Here is a 24,495-nt window from a genome sequence, read left to right as displayed (position 1 = left end):
CTGACAATTTCTAAAGGGTGAGGCCATAGACTTCGTATTTCACTGTCATTCAAGTAAAAAGCACTGATACAGGGCTGGGAAGGTGGCTCAGTGGTAGAGCGCTTGCCTTCCATGCATGAGGCCCTGGGTTCGATTCCTCAGCACCACATAAGCCGGAAAAAAAAAAGCCGGAAGTGGTACTGTGGCTCAAGTGGTAGAGTGCTAGCCTTGAACTGAAGAGCTAAGGGACAGTGCCCAGGCCCAGAGTTCAGGCCCCACAACCGGACCCCCCCCCCCCAAAAAAAAAAAAGCACTGATACATTGATTTTCTGCTGGTCTTATTTTTCCATCTAAGCTATCTCGAAATTTAGTTAAATACTATTTTTTTTTTATGTTGCTCCTTCAGGGACTTTCTTTTGGAACGTAACTAAGTTTCTTTTTGTTTATTCTTTATTTTCCTTGTCTATTAATTATTTCAACCTTCCCATACTTTCCAAATTTATCTAAAAGTATCTAATTTAGTTATCATATTGCATTGAAAAACAAACAACAACAAGAAAATATGTTTGATGGCTTACTGTTGTATTCTAGAATAGCCTACCAGCATTTAAATAAAAAGTCAGCAGATCATTAAAATCTCCCACAGTGTACTCCTGCTGCCTAAACCAAGCTTTCCTACCCACCACAGGGGGGAAGATCTCTTGGACCCTCCTGAAGCTTCATAACTACTTCCAACAGTGTTTCTCAAAAGCTAGTTTTCAGAAGGATTACAGGTGAACATGTTAAAAAGAAAATCAGCAGTTCTCAAATTTGAGGGTCATAACATTCATCTGGGAAGTCTACAAACAAAACAAGACTGGAGATCTGTGACTTAAATCCCTGAGACATGATTTGTTAGGGCATTAATAGGGCTCAGCCATTTTCATTTTAATGAGCATTCCAGTCTGATGATGTAACACATGGCCACCTTTTCACAAATGCTAGACTAGACCTTCTACTTGCCCCTTGTGAATAGGTATACTTAACTACACTCTTGAGATAGGAGGCTTTCTTCTGAGGTGTTGAGTTCCAGCCAGCTGACCTTTCACAAAGTGACCGGATACGTCTCGTCTCTATTTATCCAAGCCACAGCTATCTCCTAAGAGGACCTAGCATTCAATGGAATTTTGAGATAAAGCTTGTTCAAGATACCATACATTTCTGTTTCTTTACTCACTTTCTAATATAACTCATTTGGACATATGTCCCCCTGTTAACACTTAATGCCCCATATTGTGCTGTGATGTGCATTTTTCATGAAATAATCTGCTGATATTCCTTCTCTTCAGTATATTTTTATACAGTCTATCCATCGACAGTTATTCCACTTTTACCATTTAAGTTTAACCTGATTCTTGTAATAGACTCCAGTTCCCTGAAGTTTTCTTAAATGGTGACTATTCTTTCTTTAGCTTTATGTATACTTATTGTTACATAGGAACTGGATCAGTGAGATACAGAGAAGCTACATTTTGAGATGTAGAATTGGGAGTCTTATGGAAAGTTAGTGAGTGCAGGTGGACTAGCGTTCCAAAGAACCTGCAGCCAGCCCCTAGTGCAATTATTACAAGTCTTATAAAGGCAAAAGCCACATCAAGGCAGATGTCACATAGTATGGGCATGAGCAAAGGTTGTTCTACTGAAGCAGGCTATCTAGGGGGAACAAGCAAAGACAACCAAGGGCAAGTATTCTCTGGAACAAAACTTTCCTGGAGCTAACCAACTCATTGCACACCTGCAGTTCAAAGACTATCACCTCTACAGTGCTTAACAACCCAGGACACAGCTGCAGATCAAATAAAGTCCTATATCACCTCTAGAATTCTTGGAACTGGATGAAAATTCACTGTCATCTATTAAGATGTCAAAATGGTGATGAGTCCAAGATGGCATTACTTAGATCTAGTATCTATATTTCACTATGAATCAAGAGACTGGTTATTTTCATATGCGACTTCTAGTTCATTTCGTCTTCCATATGGTGCTTCTAGAACACTTACTTTTCTTGTATTTACAAGTGAAAACCTCTGCCAGGGACTCATAGCTGTTATCCTAGGTACATAGAGTCTGAGAATGTGAGGATTGTGATTGTAGGCCAACTTTGGTGGAAAAAAATTATGAGACCACATGTCAACCCAGTGGTGGGCCAGTAGTGCTTACTAGCCATCCAGAATTACATAGGAGGCTGAGAACAGGAGAATCACATTTCCAGATCAGCCAGGCAGAAAAAAAGTCTACATGATTCCATTTCAACAAAGTGAAGATGGACATTGGCGTGCCCCTATTATCCAAATAATGATTGGAAGTTTAAAATAGACATATTGGGGTCCACATGCACGCCTGGACAGAAAATGAGAACCTATCACCAACACAGTTACAGAAAAATGGGCTAGAAAAATATCAGTGGTACCAAGTGTGAAATCCTGAGTTCAGACTTGAGTACTGCAAAACAAACAAAAAAAACCCAAACAAAGTATGATATTCCTTTGAACTATAGTTTACTCTCTTACTGTTTCCTGTGTTCATTTGTCCTCAATATTCCTAATTTAGTCTTTCTTTCTGCCCAAGCCTAAATCATGCCTCTGTGTGTGTTGTGTGTGTTGTATATGCGTGTTTTGTGTGTGTATATGTGTATTAAAATCACTGCTGCTTCCTTATTCTATGATATGATTTTTTTTTCTATAACTGTGCTCCTTATTCTATCCCTTCTTATTTACTTAGGAGTTCTGATAAATTTATTTTTTGAACCTTTTTTCTATTATTGTCCTCTTCCTTTAAACAAAATCAGTTCCTTTTAGCTATTATTTGGATTGAATCAAATTTTTGCCTTTATTCAGAAATAAGCCAAGCGTCAAGTCTAAAAATGGTGTGACAAACAAACAAAAAACACCTCAGAGTTTGCAGTTCCTTTCTATTTCTTAACATCATGCTTCTTCTTTTTACTTACTTTGTAATATACATTTCCTATTTCTGTGCTCTCACCTTTTTTCCTCATTCTTTAGCTTGTAGGAAGTAGGTTTTCCAGGTAATGCCAGGGAAAGAGCAGATATCACCTTTGTCAAATGGTGATGACATGAGGGCAGATGAAATTGATGAGTACCTATTTAATTTGGGTCCAAAGAAACCATCCTTTCTTTCACTCAGAATATTTTTGATATTTATCTCTGCTTTTATACATTCTGGGGTAGTGCCCCGTTAGGGAAAAGCAATGCACTGTGAATAAACCACAGTCTTATCAGTTCTTCTGTTGATCAACTTTGAGGCTGTTTTCAAACTTTGCTACTGTGAATAAAGCAACTGTGATCATTCTTGTATAATACCTTTTTGGGGGGACCTCTAGATCAGCAGTGGAATTACCAATATTTGGCTTGGTGAGGAACAGTCAAACAGTTTTCTTAAGTGGCTGTGTGATTTTACACTCCAACACTTTTAACTACTCACACCATCTGTAATACCTTGTGCATGAAATCTTTGTTATCTGAAACATTCTAGTTGGTATGTAGTGCTATCTCTGTTCTATTCTAATTTGAATGTTGTTGAAAATTCTTACCAGTGGTGGTAAGAATTCTTTGAATGTACATATTCTCTTTGTGTATTATCTTTGTTTTTCTATTCAAACCTGTTCTACCCTTTTTGGAAAAAAATGTGTATTATTGAGTAGTTCTTTATATATTTTAGATGCAATTTTTGTCACATACGTTTATTATAAATAGTTCCTGACTACAATACATATTTTCCTATATTTGATGAATAAAAATTAATTTGGATTTAGCATAAGTCATCCTTTTTATGTTTCATGTCATTTATATTCTAATCAGTATTTTTGTCTGCTAAGCTATACCTTCCCTGGTAGTTTTATTGTTTTAGCTCTTATGTTGAGATCTGATTGTTTCACGACTTAGCTGTCTAGTTCATCCTAATTCCTCATGAACAAGGTCTGAGTAAACTCATTGGAGGTCACCCTAAGATGTATTATTAAAAGACAAGTTCCACAGTGAATGGATTGAAAGGACATTTAAAGCAAATTGAAGTGCGTGAGTGAATTCATGAAAATTTGATGGTACTTGTTGGTATCATTGAACTAACTGCTGAATTTGATAGTACATTAGAATGTGAGTAGGCAACAAATGAAAACCTGAGATCATTAGTAAGTTTTTTCCCCATTTCATCTAGAAAATGTGTTATATCTGAATGATTGAAGTTCATTAGTTACATAACAATTTTGAAATTGATAGTCTGAAGAGTGAAGGTGTCAACAAGATCAAGAACAAATATTTCTTTGTTCAACATTCTATCCTGAGTATCTATCATGAGGTTATTATGTTCATGATTGGTTCTCATTTTGATTCAGCTATCCCAATCATCTTTTCTGCCTAATAATAACTTCATACTGAACTAAGGACTTTCTTAGGTGAGGGCCTTTCTTTAGCCTTAAAAACTATGATAATTATTTTTATTTTCCTATGGTCATGGGTTGAATCTTTTAATAACCTCTGTTTTGATATGTATTGAAATGTCACAATCTGGGTTTAATGCTTTTTCTGGAAGCAGAGACATATGTGAAGGCTTTGGTTTGAGTTTCTTATTTCTTTACTTGTTCTTTCTGGATTTCATAAAAAAAAAAGGTATAAATGAGCAATAAAATAACTTGCTTGGAATGTGACTGAGTATAAGACTGCCTTTATTTTTAAAGATCATGTATGATGCTTAAAAATGCATATGGATAAAAACATATGATATTGGGAAAGATAGCTATGGAAATATTACTGTTGCAATTCAGGCTAGAAAGCATACTAAAAACAAATGATGTTTTTCCAAAGTTCTAGAGTGTAAATTTTTAATTAAAAATTTAGCTATGAATTATTTCAATATGCAATTTAAATATTAAATGAAATTAGCATCTTTTCTTCTTTAAATATGTGCTATTAAGTTTCAAGATTGTTAAAAACTTCTCTGATGATTTAATCTAAAATCATTCCTACAGCAAAGTTCATAAATAATAAATACTATCTCATTAATCCATATTTTAGGTTAGCTGTGTCTCAGATCAAGTTAGTTCCTCAGAGAATGCAGTGTTTTTTATGAAAGAAGGTGATGAGATATAATCTCTAAGGGATTAAATTGTGAAAACAATCTAGGTATTGTACATGCTAATATAAATCTGTTATTCCCTTTCCGCATCTATCACAGCACATTTTAAATTGCGGCTGATCTTGTATGCAAATAGCTGTCTTATTAGAAATCGTGGCTGTATGTGCTAATGTCTCCCTGGATTTCTTGGGAGTTTGCTATCTAACCATCAAAGCAATAGAAATGAAAGATGATTACTGTAAGGCTTTGATGAACAAAGAAAAGTCAGAACATTTTAGAAGCTCTAGATGACTGCAGCACTGACAGTTTACACCTCTGTAGATAAGCTACAATAGTATCAATGTGTTTGTTAGTAAAGTAAAATATTTTTTTACCTTCTTGAATTTGCTTACAGAAGTAATTTTCATGGTATGTTTTCCTTAGGCACATTTTTGTTTCATTTAGTTAAATGCTTTTTTGAGGGTTATTTTGCTTAAATAATAGAATGTAGTGACTTGAAACACAAGATTACAGTCATATTTTTAAATTTTAATTAAGTATTAGCAGGTACTAAAATTATTAAGAACAAAATTTGAAGACCATGTCCTCTTTCATCTATCCCCTTTTTTGAGAAATTCTATAATTATCATTTATAAAGAAACATAAAATTTATGTTTTTCCACATTTTAAAGTTTTTTATGTAAAGCACATTTTCAAGTAAGTAGCATTCAATGTCTTTCCCCTACAGTTTTATTTACTACAGGTAAATAAAATATTAAATATTGTTTAAATATTTAACTTGAAAGATTTAATATTTAAATAAATTATTCACCCCCAAAGTGCTATCAGTATTGGTATGTTAGTTTAAAGAACCAGGAAGGAATTTTATTTTTTTTTTCGTACAAATTTAAGCATTTCTCATAAAGGCAAAGAATAAAACTAAATTGAAGAGTGAATATTGTTTTGTACTTTTATTCATTTGAACTAACTTCTCTCCTGAAATGGAAGCATATTTTTTCCAGTCTTATACAATTAAGATTAAAGTAATGATTCCGCTTCGTAATTAATAAGTGCAAACACTGCAAATCACTTGCTTAAGAATGAAATATATCTATTGACATTATTCATGATACTTACCTTGACAGAATTGTGTCTGAATTTTTTGGAATTTTTTAACAGGTAAGAGTATAGGATTAATTTTTATTTTAGTTGATTTATTAAATTTTGAGAGTGAGTTATCTTTTTTAAATTTTTAAAAAATTTTTTTATTGTGAAAATACTGTACAGAGGGGTTACAATTACATGGGCAAGATAATGAGTACATTTCTTATCAAGCATTGTAGCCTCCTCCTTTGTTTACCCTTCCCATCCCTTCCCATACTCCCACCCCCCCCCCCCCAAATCCTCCCGCCCTCCCCCCCACCCAAGTTGTAAAGTTCGTTTTCGACATAAGGACTTGTACTTCCATTGTTGCAATGGGTCCACCTGTATCCCTATTTAAACAACTTGTTTTTCCCCTTCCCCTCCACAAATTATACCGACATCAAATACAGTGAAAGCAGGGGTTATACTGTGGGGGAGGGACATACAAAGCAACAAAGAAATAATCTTATAAATGCGTTGGAAACAATCACATGAAAGAAAAAAAACATTTGAAGACATATCTTAGGGTTCATTTCCCTAACATCACCTTATCTGACCTTTTCTGCTTGACTCAGATATATACTAGATATTGCAAATAAGGGAAACCATGGGACCTATGTTTCTTTGGGCTTGGCTTGCTTCACTTAATATAATTTTTTCCAAGCGAGAGTGAGTTATCTTAGATGTAGTAACAACGAAGTTTAAGAGATGAAGACTTTGACTTTGTGTCATTTGTAGATATTTTACATTCCTATATATTCACAGCACTGTAAATCTGAAGGTTATTATGAAAAGAAAATAACTTTTAACTAAACTTGTAATATTCTTACACATGAGTAGAAATGATTAATTTGAGGATACCTTTCACTTGTTAGATATGATCCTTTCCAGTTATCTCTATGTGAATATATAGAAGTAAACAATATATTTTGACCTGAATAATTGCAAATGCATTTGGCACTTATTATCACTAAGGAAACTGTGACATAACTACATCAGTTTATATGTATGGAAAATACACTGGCTCAAGTATTAGAAAATTATTTCTTTTCTCACAATACAGTAGTATAAAAGAGAGTTAGTTGGAAAGCCTCCTCTTGGATCCAGGTCATATTAGTGTCCATCATCTTCATCACAAGGTAACCCAGAGGTCATGCTACTGCAGCCAGATAAAGGAGTTTACATGGAAATTTGCTGTAATTCAGTTCTAAATAGCAAACAATAACTTATTCATATCAGTTGAAAATCAATAGATAGCAATGAAAGAGGCTGATATATGTTCAAGACAAAAAGAGAAAACAGATATTCTAGTTAGCACCCTGTAGTACTTATTATTGACTCTTCTTGGTTCTGAATATCTATGTAAACCCTTTTTATTTTCAGCCTTACTGGTAATGAGAACCTTATAGATTCCCCATTTAACATATTCAGTTTAAATGGGAGGAAACACAGCTATGTCTTTCAAGATGGGTTTTGTTGGTTATTAATGTTCATAGATTATGGAATTCACTCACCTTTCCCATGCCATAACGAATAAATGTTTCCTTCCTTCCTTCCTTCCTTCCTTCCTTCCTTCCTTCCTTCCTTCCTTCCTTCCTTCCTTCCTTCCTTCCTTCCTTCCTTCCTTCTTTCCTTCCCTCTTTCTCTCTTTCTCTCTCTCTTTCTTTCTTTTTTGTCAGGTCTGGGGCTTGAACTCAGGGCCTGGGCTTCTTTTGCTCAAGGCAAGCACTCTACCACTTGAGCCACAGAGCCACTTCTGACTTTTTCTGTTTATGTGCTACTGAGGAATCAAACTCAGGACTTCAATGCATGCTAAAGCACTCTACCACTAAGCCACATTCCCAGTCCCAATAGACATTTCTTGCATGAACTCTATCTATAACGTTTTAGAGGAATATTTCTGTTTATCCTCCATCGTTTTGCCCTCTGGATGATACTTTCTTCCTAGTCATATAAAAAGGTAGGTATCAAACAGTACATTTTGCCTTCCTTGGGAATTGTTATCTATGTGGTTTAAATGTAAAGGCCCTAGACTTGATTTTCATTCATAGGACATTTTATTTTTTGACTAGTCCTGGGGCTTGAATTCAGGGCCTCAGCTCTGATACATGAAGAGGTACTGGCTTTCAACTTCTCTTTATTATGTCAGTCACTTGTTTCCTGCACCAATTGAGATGAGTGTCATTTTTTTTGGCCCTGATTCTATTTATGTGTTGTATTATTCTTATTGTTTTGCATATGTTGAACTATTTTAGCATCCAAGAAATGAAACCCATAGTTTTTGGTCTTTTAGCTTATTTGGCTAAAGATTTGATAATTCAGCCCAGTGCTGGTAGCTCATGCCTGTAATCTGAGCTACTTAAGAGACTAAGATCTGAGGATTGTGGTTCAAAGGCAGCTGAGCAGGAGTCCCCATGAGACTCTTATCTCCAATTAACCATTCAAAACCCAGTTCAGGGTTTTGCTGGGGCTCATGTGGTAGAGTGCCTTTAGTACAAACAGGCTCAGGGATAGCAGCCAGGCCCTGAGTTTGATAATTGTGTTTTATTTTTTCAAATAAATACTTCTTTGTTTAGCCTCCACTCTTTGTCATGATTTTTATCATTACGTTATGTTTTCAATGCTGTATTGACTTGATCTTTTTTTTAAACTAGGTAGTTTACTTACGTTTCTGTAATTTTTTTAAATATAGACACTCATAGCTATTAACTTCCCTCTTAGAACTTACTGCCTTTATTATATCTAAAGTTCAGGAGTTCAGGTGAGCTATGTATACTTTTAATTTGAACATAGAACATTTTAAATTCACCTTCTGATTTCTTCAATGAGGCAATGGTCAATTAGAAATGACTTTTTAAATTTGAAATTTTGAAATTATATCTCATAACATTTTAGATATGTAGTAACATTAAGAAGACTTGAACATTCTAAATATTTGCAGCATTTTCTTAAAGTCTGAACATTAACAAAAAAATTGCAGTTGTTTAGTCAGCAATTTAAGAACCCATTTATAAACTTGGAGCCTGAAATTGACATTTATAACAAAGACAGGCATTCGGTTAAGAACTATTCATAAAAAGACCTAGTTTCGGGGGCTGGGAAGGTGGCTCAGTGGTAGAGTGCTTGCCTTGCATGCATAAGGCCCTGGGTTTGATTCCTCAGCACCACATAAGCAGAAAAAGCTGGAAGTGGCTCTGAGGCTCAAGTGGTAGAGCACTACTAGGTTTGAGCTGAAGAGCTGAGGGACAGTGCCCAGGCCCAGAGTTCATGCCCTCAACTGACCATACAAAAAAGACCTAGTTTCATATTATTTTTTATCAGTTTTCCCTGTTTTATGTTTTGTCTCCTAAAAATCTGGCTCAAACTTTCTCTTCAATTTAAGAATCAAGTATTATTTATAAGGTACCATGTGATTTTTTTTTTTGTTGCTTTGTATGTCCCTCCCCTAAGGTATAAGCCCTGTTTTCACTGTATTTGATGTTGGTATCATTTGGGGAGGGGAAGGGAAAAAACAAAGTGTTTAAATAGAGATACAGACACAGGTTGACCCAGTGCAACAATGAGATTTACAAGATGCTATGTTGAAAAACGAACTCAATTTAGGCCGGGGGTGGGGGGGGGTTGGGAGACACGTGAGTAGGAGGGAAGGGGAGGGTAGTTGTGGAGGTGGGAGGGAAGGGATGGTAGGGAAAAACGAGGAGTCAACAATGCTCAATAAGAAATGTATTCATTACCTTGCTCATGTACTGTAAACCCTCTGTACAGTATTTTCACAATAAAAAAACATTAAAAATTTTTAAAAAAAATAAAAAGAAAGGATAAGCTAGGCTTGAGTGATAGATCTCAGGTGGTAGGTGCTGTGTGATGTAACCAAAGCATTTTTCCCTTTCTTTTTGATCAGTACAGTTCTTTTTTTTTTTTTTTTTTTTCAGTCATGGGCCTTGAACTCAGAGTCTGGGCATTGTCCTTGAGCTTTTTCAACTCAATGCTAGTGCTCTATCACTTTGAGACAGGGTTATTTCTGGTTTTCTGGTGGTTAATTGGAGATAAGAGTCTCACAGCCTTTCCTGTTCAGGGTGGCTTTGAAGTGCAATTCTCAGATCTCAGCCTCCCAAGTAGCTAGGTTTATAGGGGTGAGCTACTGGTGCCTGGCTTATCAGTCCAGTTCTAATTCTACTGCATTAATCAAAGTACTGTGGCTGACCTAATTTCTACTCATTCTCCCATCACTCTTAACTGGACACATCAACACAAGCCAGCTGATAGTCATTAGCCATTGAGATCAATGCAGAATTATGGATTTTGTTTTGGTAATATAAATGTATGCCCAATATTCTTTGAATATAATTTTATCATGCAACCTCAATAGACCATGATGCTAACCTTGTGATATTTTGTTTTTTATTATCTTTGAATAGTTGTACAAAGGAGTTGTCATTTAATGAATCAGTTTATGAATATACTGCATCCTGATCAATGTCACCCCTCTCAACATCCTCACCCATCCCTCCTTTACCAACCCCTTCCCTTGCTCTTCTTAATTCTGTAGGATATAAATTGAGGTTTTAACTGCCTTTGCCCTCCTCCCCCAAGCCTTCTCCTCTTCATTCTTCTACTCCTTTCCCTTTGACCCTACCCTACCCTCTTCATGTACATACTTCCTGTTGTTTATTTTGTTGAACTAAGTCTATATGGTTTTGTGTAGTTTCAAAATCTTTCTATTGCCTGGGTGCCCGTGGCTCACGCCTCTAATCCTAGCTACTCAGGAGGCTGAGATCTGAGGATCTAGGTTCGAAGCCAGCCTAGGCAGGAAAGTCTATGTATGAGACTATTATCTCCAATTAATCACAGAAAAAGCCAGAAGTGGTGCTATGGCTCAAGTGGTGGAGTGTTAGCCTTGAGCAAAATGGAGTTTAGGGACACAGCCCAAGCCCAGAGTTCAAGCCCTGGGACCAGCAAAAAATAAAAAATAATACAATAATAAAAAAGAAAACTCTTGCTGCTGATTTAAATTATAAATTATTTTTGTTGTATTTGTTGACTTGTTTTACAGCCTAAAATGTATTGTGTTTTGTGGAAAACTTTCTGGGCTACTGTGAAGAATGCACAGTCCACAGCAATTAGGTAGAATATTCTGTAGATGTCTGCAAATCCATTTAATTGATGGTGCAATTTATTTCTGATATTTCTGTGCTATTTTCTTTGAATGATTTATCTGTTGGTGAGAAAGGGTTAATGAAATTATCCCTATCAGTTTATCAGGATCTGTTTCTTTATGTCAATAGTGTTTGTTTTATTAAATTGGATGCACCAGTTTTGGGCAAAGATACATTTGTCACATTGCCAGATAGATTTCCCCCTTTATTAATGTGTGGATACTTTCATCATCTCTTCTAACTTATTTTGGTTTAAATCTACTTGTCAGATAGGAATGTAGCTACTCTAGCTTGCTTTTGAATTCAACTTACTTAATTTATGATTTTTTATCTTTTGGCTTTTAGTTTATATGTGTCTTTGTCATTGAAGTGTGTTTCTTACAGTCAAAAGGGAATTCAGTCTTGTTTAGTTAATCCAGTCAGATAGTCTGCATCTTTTAATTATAGAATAGATGTCATTCATACTTAGGATTATTACTGATATTTTCTGATACCTATAATTTTGTTTAGTTTCTTGCTTGATTTTAGTACTCTTTGCTTTTTTCTTTCTCCTTGGTTTATCTTAGGAGTTGAATTAGTTGATGGTTTTCTAAATCTCAGGTACTCACATAATTCTCATATGATTTATTCTGTCTTTTGTTTGTAACTATTTTCTTTTCCTCTATGTGGTATTCTTTAAGAATCTTCTGTGGTATTGATGTAGGGGTCATGAATTTCTTTGTTTGTTTTTGAAGGTCTTTATTTTCCCATTGATTTTAAAGGCTAACTTTGCTGGATATAGTAATTATGTTGTAAAGTATTTACACTTAGGGTTTGACAAAACATTTCATGCTGTCCTGGCTTTGGTGAATTTTTCTGAGTGGTTTGGTGCAATTCTGATGATCTTGCCTTTGTAAGCAAATATGTTTTGCTTGTAGCCCTCCATATTCTTTCTGTGCTCTGTAGTCTTGGACTTTTAACTCTAATGTAACATGGAGAATATTAATTATTTGGGGTTCTAAATATGTCCTGTATTTAAATATTCATATCTTCACACCAAATTCATAAATTTTCTGCCATAATTTCATTAAGTAGATTTTCTATGCCTTTACTAGAGAGGTTGCTAGGGCCTTAGACTTATTTTTGTTGTGTCCCACAGTCCACGAAAGTGATCAATCTTGCCATTTTTCCTTATTGCTTAATGTAATATTTTCTTAAACTTGCTTTTAATAGTGGTATGTTTTCTTCTGATGGACCCAGTCTATTTTTGATGCTTTCTACTGTTTTTTAAACTGTTTTTTGTCTTTTCTCTCCTTCCTTCCTTCCTTCCTTCCTTCCTCTTTCCTTCCTTCCTCTTTCCTTCCTTCCTTCTTTCCTTCATTGGAAGTGCTTTGGCACTTTACTACATCCCAGCCCTTTATTTGATTTATTAATAGTCTTCTTAATTGAGTTTTTGATTTCTACATTGATTCTAAGGTCACTGCTCACTTACAGTAGAGAGAAACCTTTGGATTTGAAGATATAAGTATGCAGGGTCTTAGGCTGACTCTGAATGATATGCTTGATTGTAAGACCTCTCCTAAGATGAGTTCCATACATGATCCTAGTAAGCATGCTAGGAAATGCAATAGATTCTTTCAATGGCACTACTATATGTATAAGATGCAAGTCTCCTATCTTAAATTGTAATTTTGCAGAGTGCTAGCTTCTGTAGAGCCTTTGGGGCTTCCCAAGACTTTTCTTTTCCATTTTGTTTTCAGTCCTGCTTGTGTGTGTGTGAATTTGTTTATAGTTGCCTTCCTTGGCTTTTCCCACATTCACTTTCCTGATGTTTTGATTCATGCAGGCACAAGAAACTGATACGTTGTCTTTAATATACTGTTGTCTCAGGACCAGTTCATTTTCTCTATCTTCTCACATACACACTCTTTACATCTAGTTCCTTATAAGTTACTCTGATTAAATTTCTCTATAGCAACTATTCCAAGGATATCACCTGTGTTTCCAAAATGCAAAATCTGGTGGACATCCTGTAGTTTTCATTAAAACTGAATTCTCACCAGGTACCAGTAGCTCACACTCTCAGGAGGCTGAATGCTGAGGATTGTGGCTCAAAGCCAGCCCACACAGGAAAGTTTGTACAACTCTTAAGTTAACCACCAAAAAAAGGCCAGAAGTAGAGCTATGCTTCAAGTGGCAGAGCTCTAACCTTGAGGAAAACAGCATAGCAATAGCACCTGGGACCTGAGTTCAAGCCCTAGGCCCAACACAGCAAACAAAAAATAAACACTTGTGCAGCCCTTCACATTACTCATTACTTATCTGAACTGTGCCATTTATGACATTGCTCTTCCTGCTTTGCTACTCTGGCCATTCCTTTCACACAATATATGGGTGGCTTCTTAATATTTCATTCCTTGTGACATTATTTTTTAGACCCCGCGTCCATATTTTCCAGAGTTCTATCCATGTGATAGAACTCATCCATGTAGATGTGAACATCAAATAATGGACTTGAAAACACTTGCGAAATTTCTTACTTCATTAATAGCTGGCACTACCAATACTTCTGGATTTCACCTGATCTCTAACTGTCCATGCTTTGCCATTATCCTCCTTTGCCTTTCCCATGACACCCACCTCTTCGGGCAGCCATATACACCTGTGTTATTTTAGTTCATGGAGACATAGGAAATTGCTAGGTATCTGTAGCTTGCCATTTTCCCAGTAGGCCTTTGCTTGAGAACTTTTATGCTCAGGTTTGAAAATGATTCATCTCACTTCCATTCAGATCCCTTTGACAGGAACTCAATTATCTATATGAACTAGAGTTATGAAATATAGTCTGTGTAAGAAAATGAGAATGTAGATTTCATGAACGGATTATAGCCTGTGCTGAAACATTTAAGTTCAAACTAATTGAATTTGAAGTTTTTCTGAATATTCAAGAGATCAGTTAATATGATAATATTAATAAACAGTATATTTTATGGTTTATATTAAGAGGGAGAGAACTAAAACCCAAATATACTCACTTGCCTACATCTATAATGTTTATAAAAACAAAACTGGGCTTACTGGTATAGAGTGCTTGCCTCACATGCATGAAGCCCTAGGTTTGATTCCTCAGTACCACATAAATAAACAAATAAACCGGAAGTGGTGGTGTGGCTCAAGTGGTTGAGTGCTAGCCTTGAGGGAAAAGAAGTTCAAGGACAGTGCCCAGGCCCAGAATTCAAGCCCCAGGACTTGGGAAACAAACAAAACAAAAAAACTCAAATTACCTGATAATCAAACTTCCTTTTTTGTGTAATATAGTAATAATTGGAAAGAAACATGGCAGAATATGTCTAAACCCCAACTGTCTGAATAAATTGTATGTGTTTTTCACTTCTACAGATGTGTTCTCTAATAGTATGGTTTAATTGAACATTGATAAATTAAGTTCTTCAATCATTTGTTCTTGATAACATTACCAAGAACATTGGTAGTAATTAATTGGAAGCCATTAACTGTAACCTTGATAATGTATTTGAAAAGTTTCTGTTTTCTTTATGGATATCTATTTAGAGTAAGTCAAGGCATTTTTACCCATTGTTTTAAAAAAGAATTTTAAAGAATAAGTGATTCCTGAAGTTTGCAGATAGTCTTTTTTTTTTTTTTTTGTAACCAGGCTTCATTATAATTTTCTTTCTTTTCAGCAGACATTTCAGAGATCAAAGATGGGTCGAAAAGATGCTTCCACGATGAAACTTCCTGTTGATCAGTACAGAAAGCAAATTGGTAAGCAATGAATTCCCTTTGATAGACTCCTGTGAATGAAGATAAAGGCAAAAGCAATTATGTATGACAATAAAATAATTTTTTCTAATTCACATGAAATACAGAAACGAAGGACTATAGTTTCCTTACCAATAAATGTCTACCAGTTCATGCACTTCATGTACATATAAGCTTTCAATTTTTTAAATTTTATTGTGAAAATACCGTACAGAGGGGTTATAATTACATGGGCAAGATAATGAGTACATTTCTTATCAAGCATCGTTGCCTCCTCCTTTATTTCCCCTTCCCATCCCTTCCCATCTTCCTCCTCCCCCACAAAGTTGTAAAGTTCATTTTTTGACATAACGACTTGTGCATCTCATTGTTGCAATAAGCTTTCAATTTTTATAATTTTATTAATTCAGGAAAACCAAAGTAAAATTTGTAAAATTCTTGAGGCTAGGTTCTCTAGACAGCATTTTAAAATGTCATGTATTAAAGCATTGCTTTTATCCATGTTAATACTTTTGATTTTGTTACTAGTTTAATGACAGTAGTGTCATTACATCACAATTCTCCATTAAAATATGACAAATAAAACAAATGTCATTTTCTCTGTAGAACTGAGCTTAGAAAGGACGTGTGTTTGTAAGTGACTGCTTAGGAAAGACCAGACAAAAAAATCCGAGAATGGGATTGGTATTCTCATGTATTCTTGCAGAAGGATTCATAGGAAAACACTGTATCTGTCAGCACAGAAAACTATTAGGAAGTTTATCTGTTTTACACTGAACTCTAGGTGCTATTTTCCTTTTTTAAGATACACTGAATATTTGTAAGAGGTTAATACTAGATTACAAAGATCCTCATGTTTTAGAGCACCAGTTTCCACCAAATATATTCTTTGATGAAAATAAAGCCAATTAGCAAGTTAGTAAGAAGCAAAAAGGCAAATTTCCTTCTACAACTAATCCCTTTCTCTGTTTGTGTTCCTTTTCATCCCTACCCACTTTCATTTTAAGTACTCTGAAAATATCTTTTTCATTGTTTACATCTACTGTAATTTCTTTCATGTTTATTTTATAGCTATTCGTGTACAAGTTCTTTCCCTGTTAGATTAAATTTAGCTCTACTTTATTCTGTTTGATGATGTTGTAAATGGGATTTTTTTTAGTTTATTTTTGAGAAAATTTATTGTCAATGTAAACTAATGCAACTGTGAATTTTTTTGTGAGTTGATGTGTATCCCTGTCACTTTAAATTTAATAGTTCTTTTAATGAAGTTTTCAGGAGTATCTACATAACATTTCAGGTTATTTGTTCAAATTTTTTGCCTCCTGATTTAAATAGCTTTTATTATTCTTGTCTACTTGCTATATGTATATCCACTTCATGGAAGTGGTGAGAGTGGTCATGCTTGCCTTGTTCATGATGACACAGGAAAACCTTTCAGTGTTTTCAACATTGAGTACAGTATTAGCTGTTGGTTTGTCATGTTTATGCTTTCTTGGACTGAGATATGTTCCCTCTGAAACTCTTTTGTTCAGTGCTTCTAATCATATAAGTGTCTTGAATTTTGTCAAATATTTCTACATCTCTTGAGATGAGTATGTGCCTTTTATCTCTTACTCTATTTATTCTATCATATCAACTATGTGTATATGTTGAAGTATCCTTAAGTTCCAGGGGTGAATACTATTGGTTCCCTACGATTTACCTTTTCAATGTCTTTTCATTGTTTGCTATTTTGGTGAGGATCTTGGTAGTAATTTTCATCAGAAATATTGGCCAGTTGATTTCTTTTATTCTGGTACCTTTACCTGGTTTTGGAATCATGAAATGAAATTGACAGTGCTTCATCTTTAATTTGGTTTTTCATAGGTTTGAAAGTATTAGCACTATTTGTACTTTCAAAAATGTTGGTAAAATTCATCTGTAAAGGCATCTGTTATGGGGAAAATTTTGGTAGGGAGTTTTATGATTATTGATCCAGTTTCCTTATTTGGTGCTTCTCTAGGTATTCTACTTATTCTTATTCTAGGTAGGCTACATTTTTCTAGAAATATACCAATTCCTCTAGGTCACCAGCTAGTTGTTGTATAATGGTTAATAATAATCTATTATGATCCTTTTAATTTCTGCATCATCAGTTGTGTTATCCCCTTTTTCATTTACTTAGTCTAGAAGTGGTTTGGCAATTTTATTTATTTCTCAAAGGACTCAGTTTTGTTATTGTTTCCTGTTCTCTATTTCTTCTATTCCTTACCCTAATCTTTATTATATTCACCCATCTATAACTTTGACCTTAGTTCTTTTTCTACTTCTCTGTGTTTTAAAGTTAGGCTTTGATCACAATGAATGCTTATTTAATGTAGATATTATTACTATGAATTTGTTTCATAATAGTATTGAATCAGTCTATTTTTGTATTGTTGTAAGAAAAATAGTCAAGACATCTTACTATGTAAAGAGAAGGTTTGTTTATTTTGTTTTTGTAACTCAAGTCTCTGGAATCTGAGGGCATAACACTGGCGTCTTAGAGAATGTCAGAGGAAATCACATGGAAAGACAGAAAAAAACATGTAGCAGTTCAAACTATATTTCTTTTGTTTTTGGCAGTACTAGAAAATGAACTGAAGGAAGGCCTTTTTATTGTGAAGCAAGCATTGTATCACTTGAGACATGCCACAGTCCTTTTGCTTTTAATTTGTTTTTCAGATAGTCTTTCACCTTAGTCATGATTAGCCCCAGACTGCTATCTTCCTACCTTTGCTTCCAGTAGCTGAGATTACAGTGGGTACTACCACACCTAATCTCTATATGTATTTACTTGTCAAGCCACCAGTTCCATCTTGGGCTCTATGCTGTTGATGTTATGTAATCCCCATTTTCTCTCTAGGCTACAACTTCCAGTGTCAGCCTATGAATTCAGGGATTAGTTTGATAAGAATAATGGGGAGGGGGACAAAATTGTTATTTATATTTAGTTTCATTCTTTTGAAGTAACAAAGATATTATAAGTGATTTCATTCATTAAATTTGTAAAAAAAAAAAACTTATATTTTGCTACCTAGCATATTATCCATTCTGGAGAGTGTTAGTGTGCATTGGAAAACAATGCCTATTTATTGCTGCAGAGTGAAACATTCTGCCTAATTCTTTTAAATCATATTGGGGACAATACAATATGTATTATAATTTTGAGTGCCTCTCTATTAGGCTTTCTGTTATCCATAGATTCATCCCAGGACAAATTGATGAAAATACTTGAAATGAATTGTGTCTGTAATGAGCATGACTAGACTCCTTGCATATTTTGTAAACAACATAGTATGAACAGGAGTTTCATAATGTTTACATTGTATAGGTACTGTTAGTAATCTAGAGATGATTTAAAGTACGAAATAGGCTATGTATAGATTATATATAAAAATTATAACATTTTACATGAAAGACTTGACCATCTGTGGATTTTAGCATCTAAGAAGTCATTCTTCTCCCTTTTTTGTTACCAGTTGTATGAAATATCATTTTCCATGCCTTCTCTTTCCACCTGTGTGTGTCATTAAATCTAACATGAGTCTCTTATTAAAAGCATATAGATGAATCTTTTCCAAAGTCATTCAGCCATGCTATCTTTTGGGTGAATTTTATCCACTTAAAGTTAACATAATTATCAATAGAAAAGGAATTGCTATTGCCATTTTAATTGTTTTCTGTTTTGTAGTTATTTTATTCCTTTTCAGTGTAATGGTTTTTGTAGTGATATACTTATATTCCCTATCTTTTTGTGTGTACTATTGGTCTTTTCTTTTGGTTGCATAAAGCATAATAATCTAACTTAAGCTGATAACAATTTAGTTTCAGTTCAAACAAAACTATTCATTTGGTTTTTTCCCCACAAGTTGATTTTTATATTAATTTTTATTCAGGGAATATTTTCTATGTATCAGTTTCTAATACTAAACTCTCTTTTATGGCTTAGTTTGTAGTTGATTTTGATAACATTTCTTCTGTGCTTGACAAGAATAGATTCTTAAAAAGCATTCAGATACAATACAACTTATATTAATTATAGTTCTCTAGCCCGTTTTGTATCTGATATGTTTTAGCTATCCTTTGGTATGAAAAGAATGAAAATGTCATGATTCCAAATTTTGTAATTCTGTTGTGCAATTTTTGTTTCTAGCCTTTGTAAATTAATATTTATATATGATATTTCTACCTTTTTGTCTCTAATATGCTGTTTATAAAGCCCTTATGAAGCATTTTTCAGTGTCCATTTTGAATACTGATAACTTACTTTTGTTTAATATTCTGATTGGTTTTTCTATCCTTTTATTCTTATCTATATTTTAATGTATTTTCATTTTTTGATGTAGTCTAAAAATCGTTATTTTTTTTTAATTTTTATTTGAGAACATACTGTACAGAGGGGTTACAATTACATGGGCAGGATAATGCATACATTTCTTTCCAAGCATTGCAGCCTCCTCCTTTGTTTACCCTTCACCTCCCTTCCCAGCCTCCCCCTCCCCCCCACCCAATCATACCCCCCTCCCCCCCCCCCCACCGACATTGTAAAGCTGGTTTTGACATGACATTTTGTACTTCTCATTGTTGCAACAGGTCCACCTGAATCCTTAAACGACTTGTTTGTCCCCATCTCCTCCACATGTTATACTGACATCAAATACAGTGAAAGTGGGGGTTACACTGTGGGGGAGGGACATACAAAGCAACAAAGAAATAATCTTATAAATGCGTTAGAAACACATGCATGAAAGAAACGAAAACATTAAAATACATAGTTAAGGGTTCGTTTTCCTAACATCACATTATCTAAGTAAGCACATTTAATCCTGTAATATTTATTATGAATGATTTCAATTTCCTAATTTCATATTTTATTTTTTATTTACAAAGTATTCACTCTAAATCATTTCTCTAATTATTTTAACCATTCCTTTTAATTTTCTAATTTTTAAATTGTCCATTTAAGTTTTAGATTAATTTTTAGAAGACATTTTTATTCCATCAAAATTTTTCTGCCATATTTGGCTTAATAAAATGTAAGAAGTAACAAAATGTTGACTCATACTAATTATTTTTCTCCTGTTTTTCATATGTAAATTTTTGTATCTGTGAAATTTAAATATTCCCATAAGCATAAGCTTCTAGTTTTTATGTACTTTTTTATCTCTGGTGATGAGTATTTAATAAATACTTGCTTAAATATTCCTAAAACAACTTGGATTCTCAGGTAACTAAAATTTTGTGTACCATTTTTTAACTTGTGTGTCAATATTAATCTTAATTGCCAGCTATTTCTATTGTATGAAAAGTGTCTTAATCTTTAAATTTATCAAAATATGTTTCTATGCAAATTTCCTGAATTTGCATGTCTGAAGAAAATTTTTGTTGTTTATCTTTTTTTTTAATTTCCAACATATTGCATGCATTGTAAGAATCGCTGTTGCATTGGTTCCCCCTTTGTCCTTCGTCTTACCATTTGTTTTTATTCCCCTTCCCTTCCCAATTCAGACAAACATATATACAATACCCCAAATCCAATACAGTGACAATAGGGGATAAACCATAGGGGGAAAAGGCATAAAATAAAGAAGAGATCATGTAATACATTAAAAACAACAACAACAACAAAGAAAAACCTCTTGTGTCCATGTCTTGGAGTTCATTTCGCTTAGCATCATCTTACATGGTCATATGTACATAGCTATTAAGCTATTCTGCTCATCTGTTAAGATTATCCTAGAATATACTAATTATTACAAATAAGGGAAACCATGGGACCTATGTTTCTTTGGGACTGGCTTACTTCACTTAATATGATTTTTTTTAATTTTAATTTTTATTTTTTGTGAACATACTGTACCAGAGGGGTTACAATTACATGGGCAAGATATTGAGTACATTTCTTATCAAGCATTGCAGCCTCCTCCTTTGTTTACCCTTCACATCCCTTCCCAGCCTCTCCCCTCCCCTCCCCACCAAAGTTGTAAAGTTCGTTTTCGACTTGTACTTCTCATTGTTGCAATGGGTCCACCTGTATCCTTAAACGACTTGTTTTTCCCCATCTCCTCCACAAATTATACCGACATCAAATATAGTGAAAGCAGGGGTTATACTGTGGGGGAGGGACATACAAAGCAACAAAGAAATAATCTTATAAATGAGTTAGAAACAAATGCATGAAAGAAAAAATATTTAAATACATATCTAAGGGTTCATTTTCCTAACATCACATTATCTGACCTTTTCTGCTTGACTCATACATGTTGTTTATCTTTGATTTTATTTCCTTATTTTCAAAGTACCACAAAGGTACTTTGCTTAATGGAGCTTCTTAAATATTTAGTAATGATTTTTCTTTTTTTGCTGGTGTTGGTGTTGTCTTCTTTCGTTTTATATGTTAGTATATATAAACTAAAGTTTGTAATACTTTATAATATCTGCTTTTACATCTTCTTTCCATGTATAACTTGTTGCATATGACTTTTTTGGAAATTAATTAATAACATAGGAGCAACCTGTGGTTTAGTTTCTTAATAACAGAAAGCTTAGCACTTGGATATTCAATAATAATAGATCTTTTGTAGTGTATGCTTTATGACAATTTGTTCAGCCTTAGTGTTGAAAAATTATCATTTGTTTGAATTTCCTTTATAACATCATTAAAACAAAATGCTTGGATAAGATTTTCATTTTTATGATTAGTTTACCAGCTTCTCTCTACAGGACATGATTTTAATAAAATTTCCTTCTTTTGCTAATTTTCCTTTTATAGAAAATCCCTTTTTTTGTGGAGGGAACATATGCTCTCATTTTGTATGATTTGCTAAATATAAAGGTGTTCTGTTTTTGTAATCCATTGGATCTATTTTTATTGTGTTTCTGTTTTTGTAAAGATTGTTGCTTTATCAAATTGATTAATATTTTAATAATTTTCTAATATACATTTAAAATTTGGCTCAATGAAACAAACAGCTTATCTGTCTCCTGTACTTTGTTATAGGATACTCCAACTAAGATTTTGGTTTTGTAATGAATGTCCTATAATTACATGTTCAGTAGTTGGTAATATAATACCTAAAAATTGTGTTCCTAAGGCAGTTAGGAAATTGTTGCATATGAAAAAATTTCATGGTTTTTTATATGAAATTCTGATAACATGAGAAAAGTAAGATTCCATTGAATGCTTTGCCTTTTGAGTAAGGGAGGAGGGATTTGAAGCAGATATTGAGAAATTATTCCAAAAACGTTGAAGGTAATATAAAAGTCTTCACTGTTGATTGGTAAATATTATTTGTCAGTATTTTTGGCATGCAGTAAATAACTCATCTTCCAATAATTCTTTGAGTAATTAAATTTAGATTGCAAATTTTTCTATTCAAATATTTTGACTCTTATCTCTTTGCTTTTCTATTGTATCTTAATTGATGTGGTATATATAAATGGACATTAAATTATATATCCTTGTTATAGAGATCAGACGGTGAATAGAACTTGGTATTCATCCCAGACAGAATTATGATTGAATGTATTTGCAAGATTAAAGCACCAAATTTACTTTTTTCTAATTAAAGGCAATTAAAGATTTCCAGACACAAATAAAAGACAATGAATTGAGGAATAAGTGTAGGAGCAAGTCCATTTGCAGGTGAAAAGATGTGCCTTTGAAGCAGAACCAGCTGTATTTTCATTGAAAGAATAACAGTTTAGGAAGCTTTTCTGCATGTGCTTGCTTGATAGCATAATGTACTCATAAGCAGCTTATGCAGTATTCAGAAAATAACAGTGCATTAATTTTTAAAGCAGCGAAGGCAGAGGAAGAGCAGTACTGCCACATGATGATAATGATTGTGGCTAGTGTAAAGTCAACTGTGGAGAAAAACAGTGAGCCTCTGAAAAATGAACATTTATAAAACAATAAGCAGATATTCACATGATAATGAGCTTGGGAAGCAGTCCCAACAAAGGCTAAAGATGCTGTCTTGTTTCTGGCCAAAGGTAAAGAACTGAAAAGGAAAGATCCAAAGTCAGTTAAATAATCTTTCTTAAAATTTAGAAAACCTTCCCTGTCCCAAGCATGTAGTAATTACAATTGACTACAGCATGAAATGTGAAATAAGAAATACAAATTTCATAGTGAATATTATTTAGTATATAAACTATAGTATTCTTTCTTAAAATAATACAATGTGACTTATAAGGGATGATGATCATAAAATTTTTGATAGCTATTAAATGTTTTCATATCTATAAACACTAATGTGTTTTATTAGTATTTACTTAAATATATGGTTTTCAACTTATTTTGTGTGTTTTGTCCATCCTGGAGCTTGAACTCAGGACGTGGGTGCTATTCGTGAATTGTTTTGCTCAGAATTAGCACTCTATCACTTGAGCTACAGATCTATTTCCAGTCATTCGATGTTTAATTGGAGATAAAAAGTCTCATAGACATTCCTGCTTGGGCTGGCTTTGAACCACTATCCTCTTATTTCAGTCTCCTGTGTAGCTAGGATTACAAGTATGAACTACCAATGCCCAGCTTTAAACATGTTTTAAAATAAATATGTATGTTCTAATCACACTGGATATATAAGAAAATGAACTTTTAACATTAATGCCTTCTGATTAAAAATTGTAACTTAAGATGGCTTTTAAATTCCTTTTTTAGTAAAACAGATATTACAGATATTTTTTGCAAAATAGATACAAATATACTATGAAAATATATAGACACAGATTTTTTTAAAATATGCTGTGTGTGTTTGTGTGTGTGTGTATGCTGATCCTGGTGCTTGAACTCAGGTTCTGGGCACTGTCACTAAGCTTTTTTGTTCAAGGCTAGTGCTCTATCACTTGAACCACTGATCCTCTTCTGAATTTTTGGTGGTGAATTAGAGAAGAGTCTCATGGACTTTCTTTCCACAGGCTGGCTTTGAACTGTGATCCTCAGACCCCAGCCTCCTAGTAGCTACAATTAACAGGTGCAAATCATGGGTCCCCAGCAAATATATACTTTTAATTATGATTGATTTTAGTTGATATTCAGCTGTTTTTCAGTTGAGATTTCAACTTTTCAGATATGAGGCAGGAAGTCTATCAACTGAATACCATGGATTATTTATATTTATAATATATATTTGATAGGCAAAATCAGAGACAGATTGCTAAATGTGCTTTTATTGAGAGCTATATACATATTAAGTGGATATTAGTTTTCTGACACTGGAACAAAACTGATAGGTAATCTTTTAGCAAAAGATAAAAATGATTTTAATAATCCCACAGAAAAATTTCCTTGTCTGTTTTACTTTGGTCATTATAAAATATA

The 24,495-nt window shown here is 33.8% G+C and overlaps 1 protein-coding gene across 3 annotated transcripts in view; it reads left to right on the top strand.

Annotated features, from left to right (window-relative positions):
* Positions 1-24,495, top strand: part of Triqk (triple QxxK/R motif containing) — a 71,819-nt gene that overhangs the window by 30,319 nt on the left and 17,005 nt on the right. For 2 of the 3 annotated variants that reach the window (XM_069991050.1, XM_069991048.1), the window contains one exon: positions 15,071-15,149. In XM_069991050.1, coding sequence (XP_069847151.1) covers positions 15,089-15,149 — 61 coding nt within the window. In that variant the 5' untranslated portion in view covers positions 15,071-15,088. Of the gene's footprint in view, positions 1-15,067; positions 15,150-24,495 lie in introns of all 3 variants that reach the window. The other variant, XM_069991047.1, reaches the window with a different exon arrangement.

Source organism: Dipodomys merriami, unplaced genomic scaffold (genome assembly GCF_024711535.1).
Source record: "Dipodomys merriami isolate MVZ:Mamm:240054 unplaced genomic scaffold, mDipMer1.0.p SCAF_4, whole genome shotgun sequence".
Lineage (NCBI taxonomy): Eukaryota > Metazoa > Chordata > Mammalia > Rodentia > Heteromyidae > Dipodomys > Dipodomys merriami.
The sequence above is the reverse complement of the archived record's forward strand: the minus strand, read 5'-3'. Positions and strand labels throughout refer to the sequence as shown.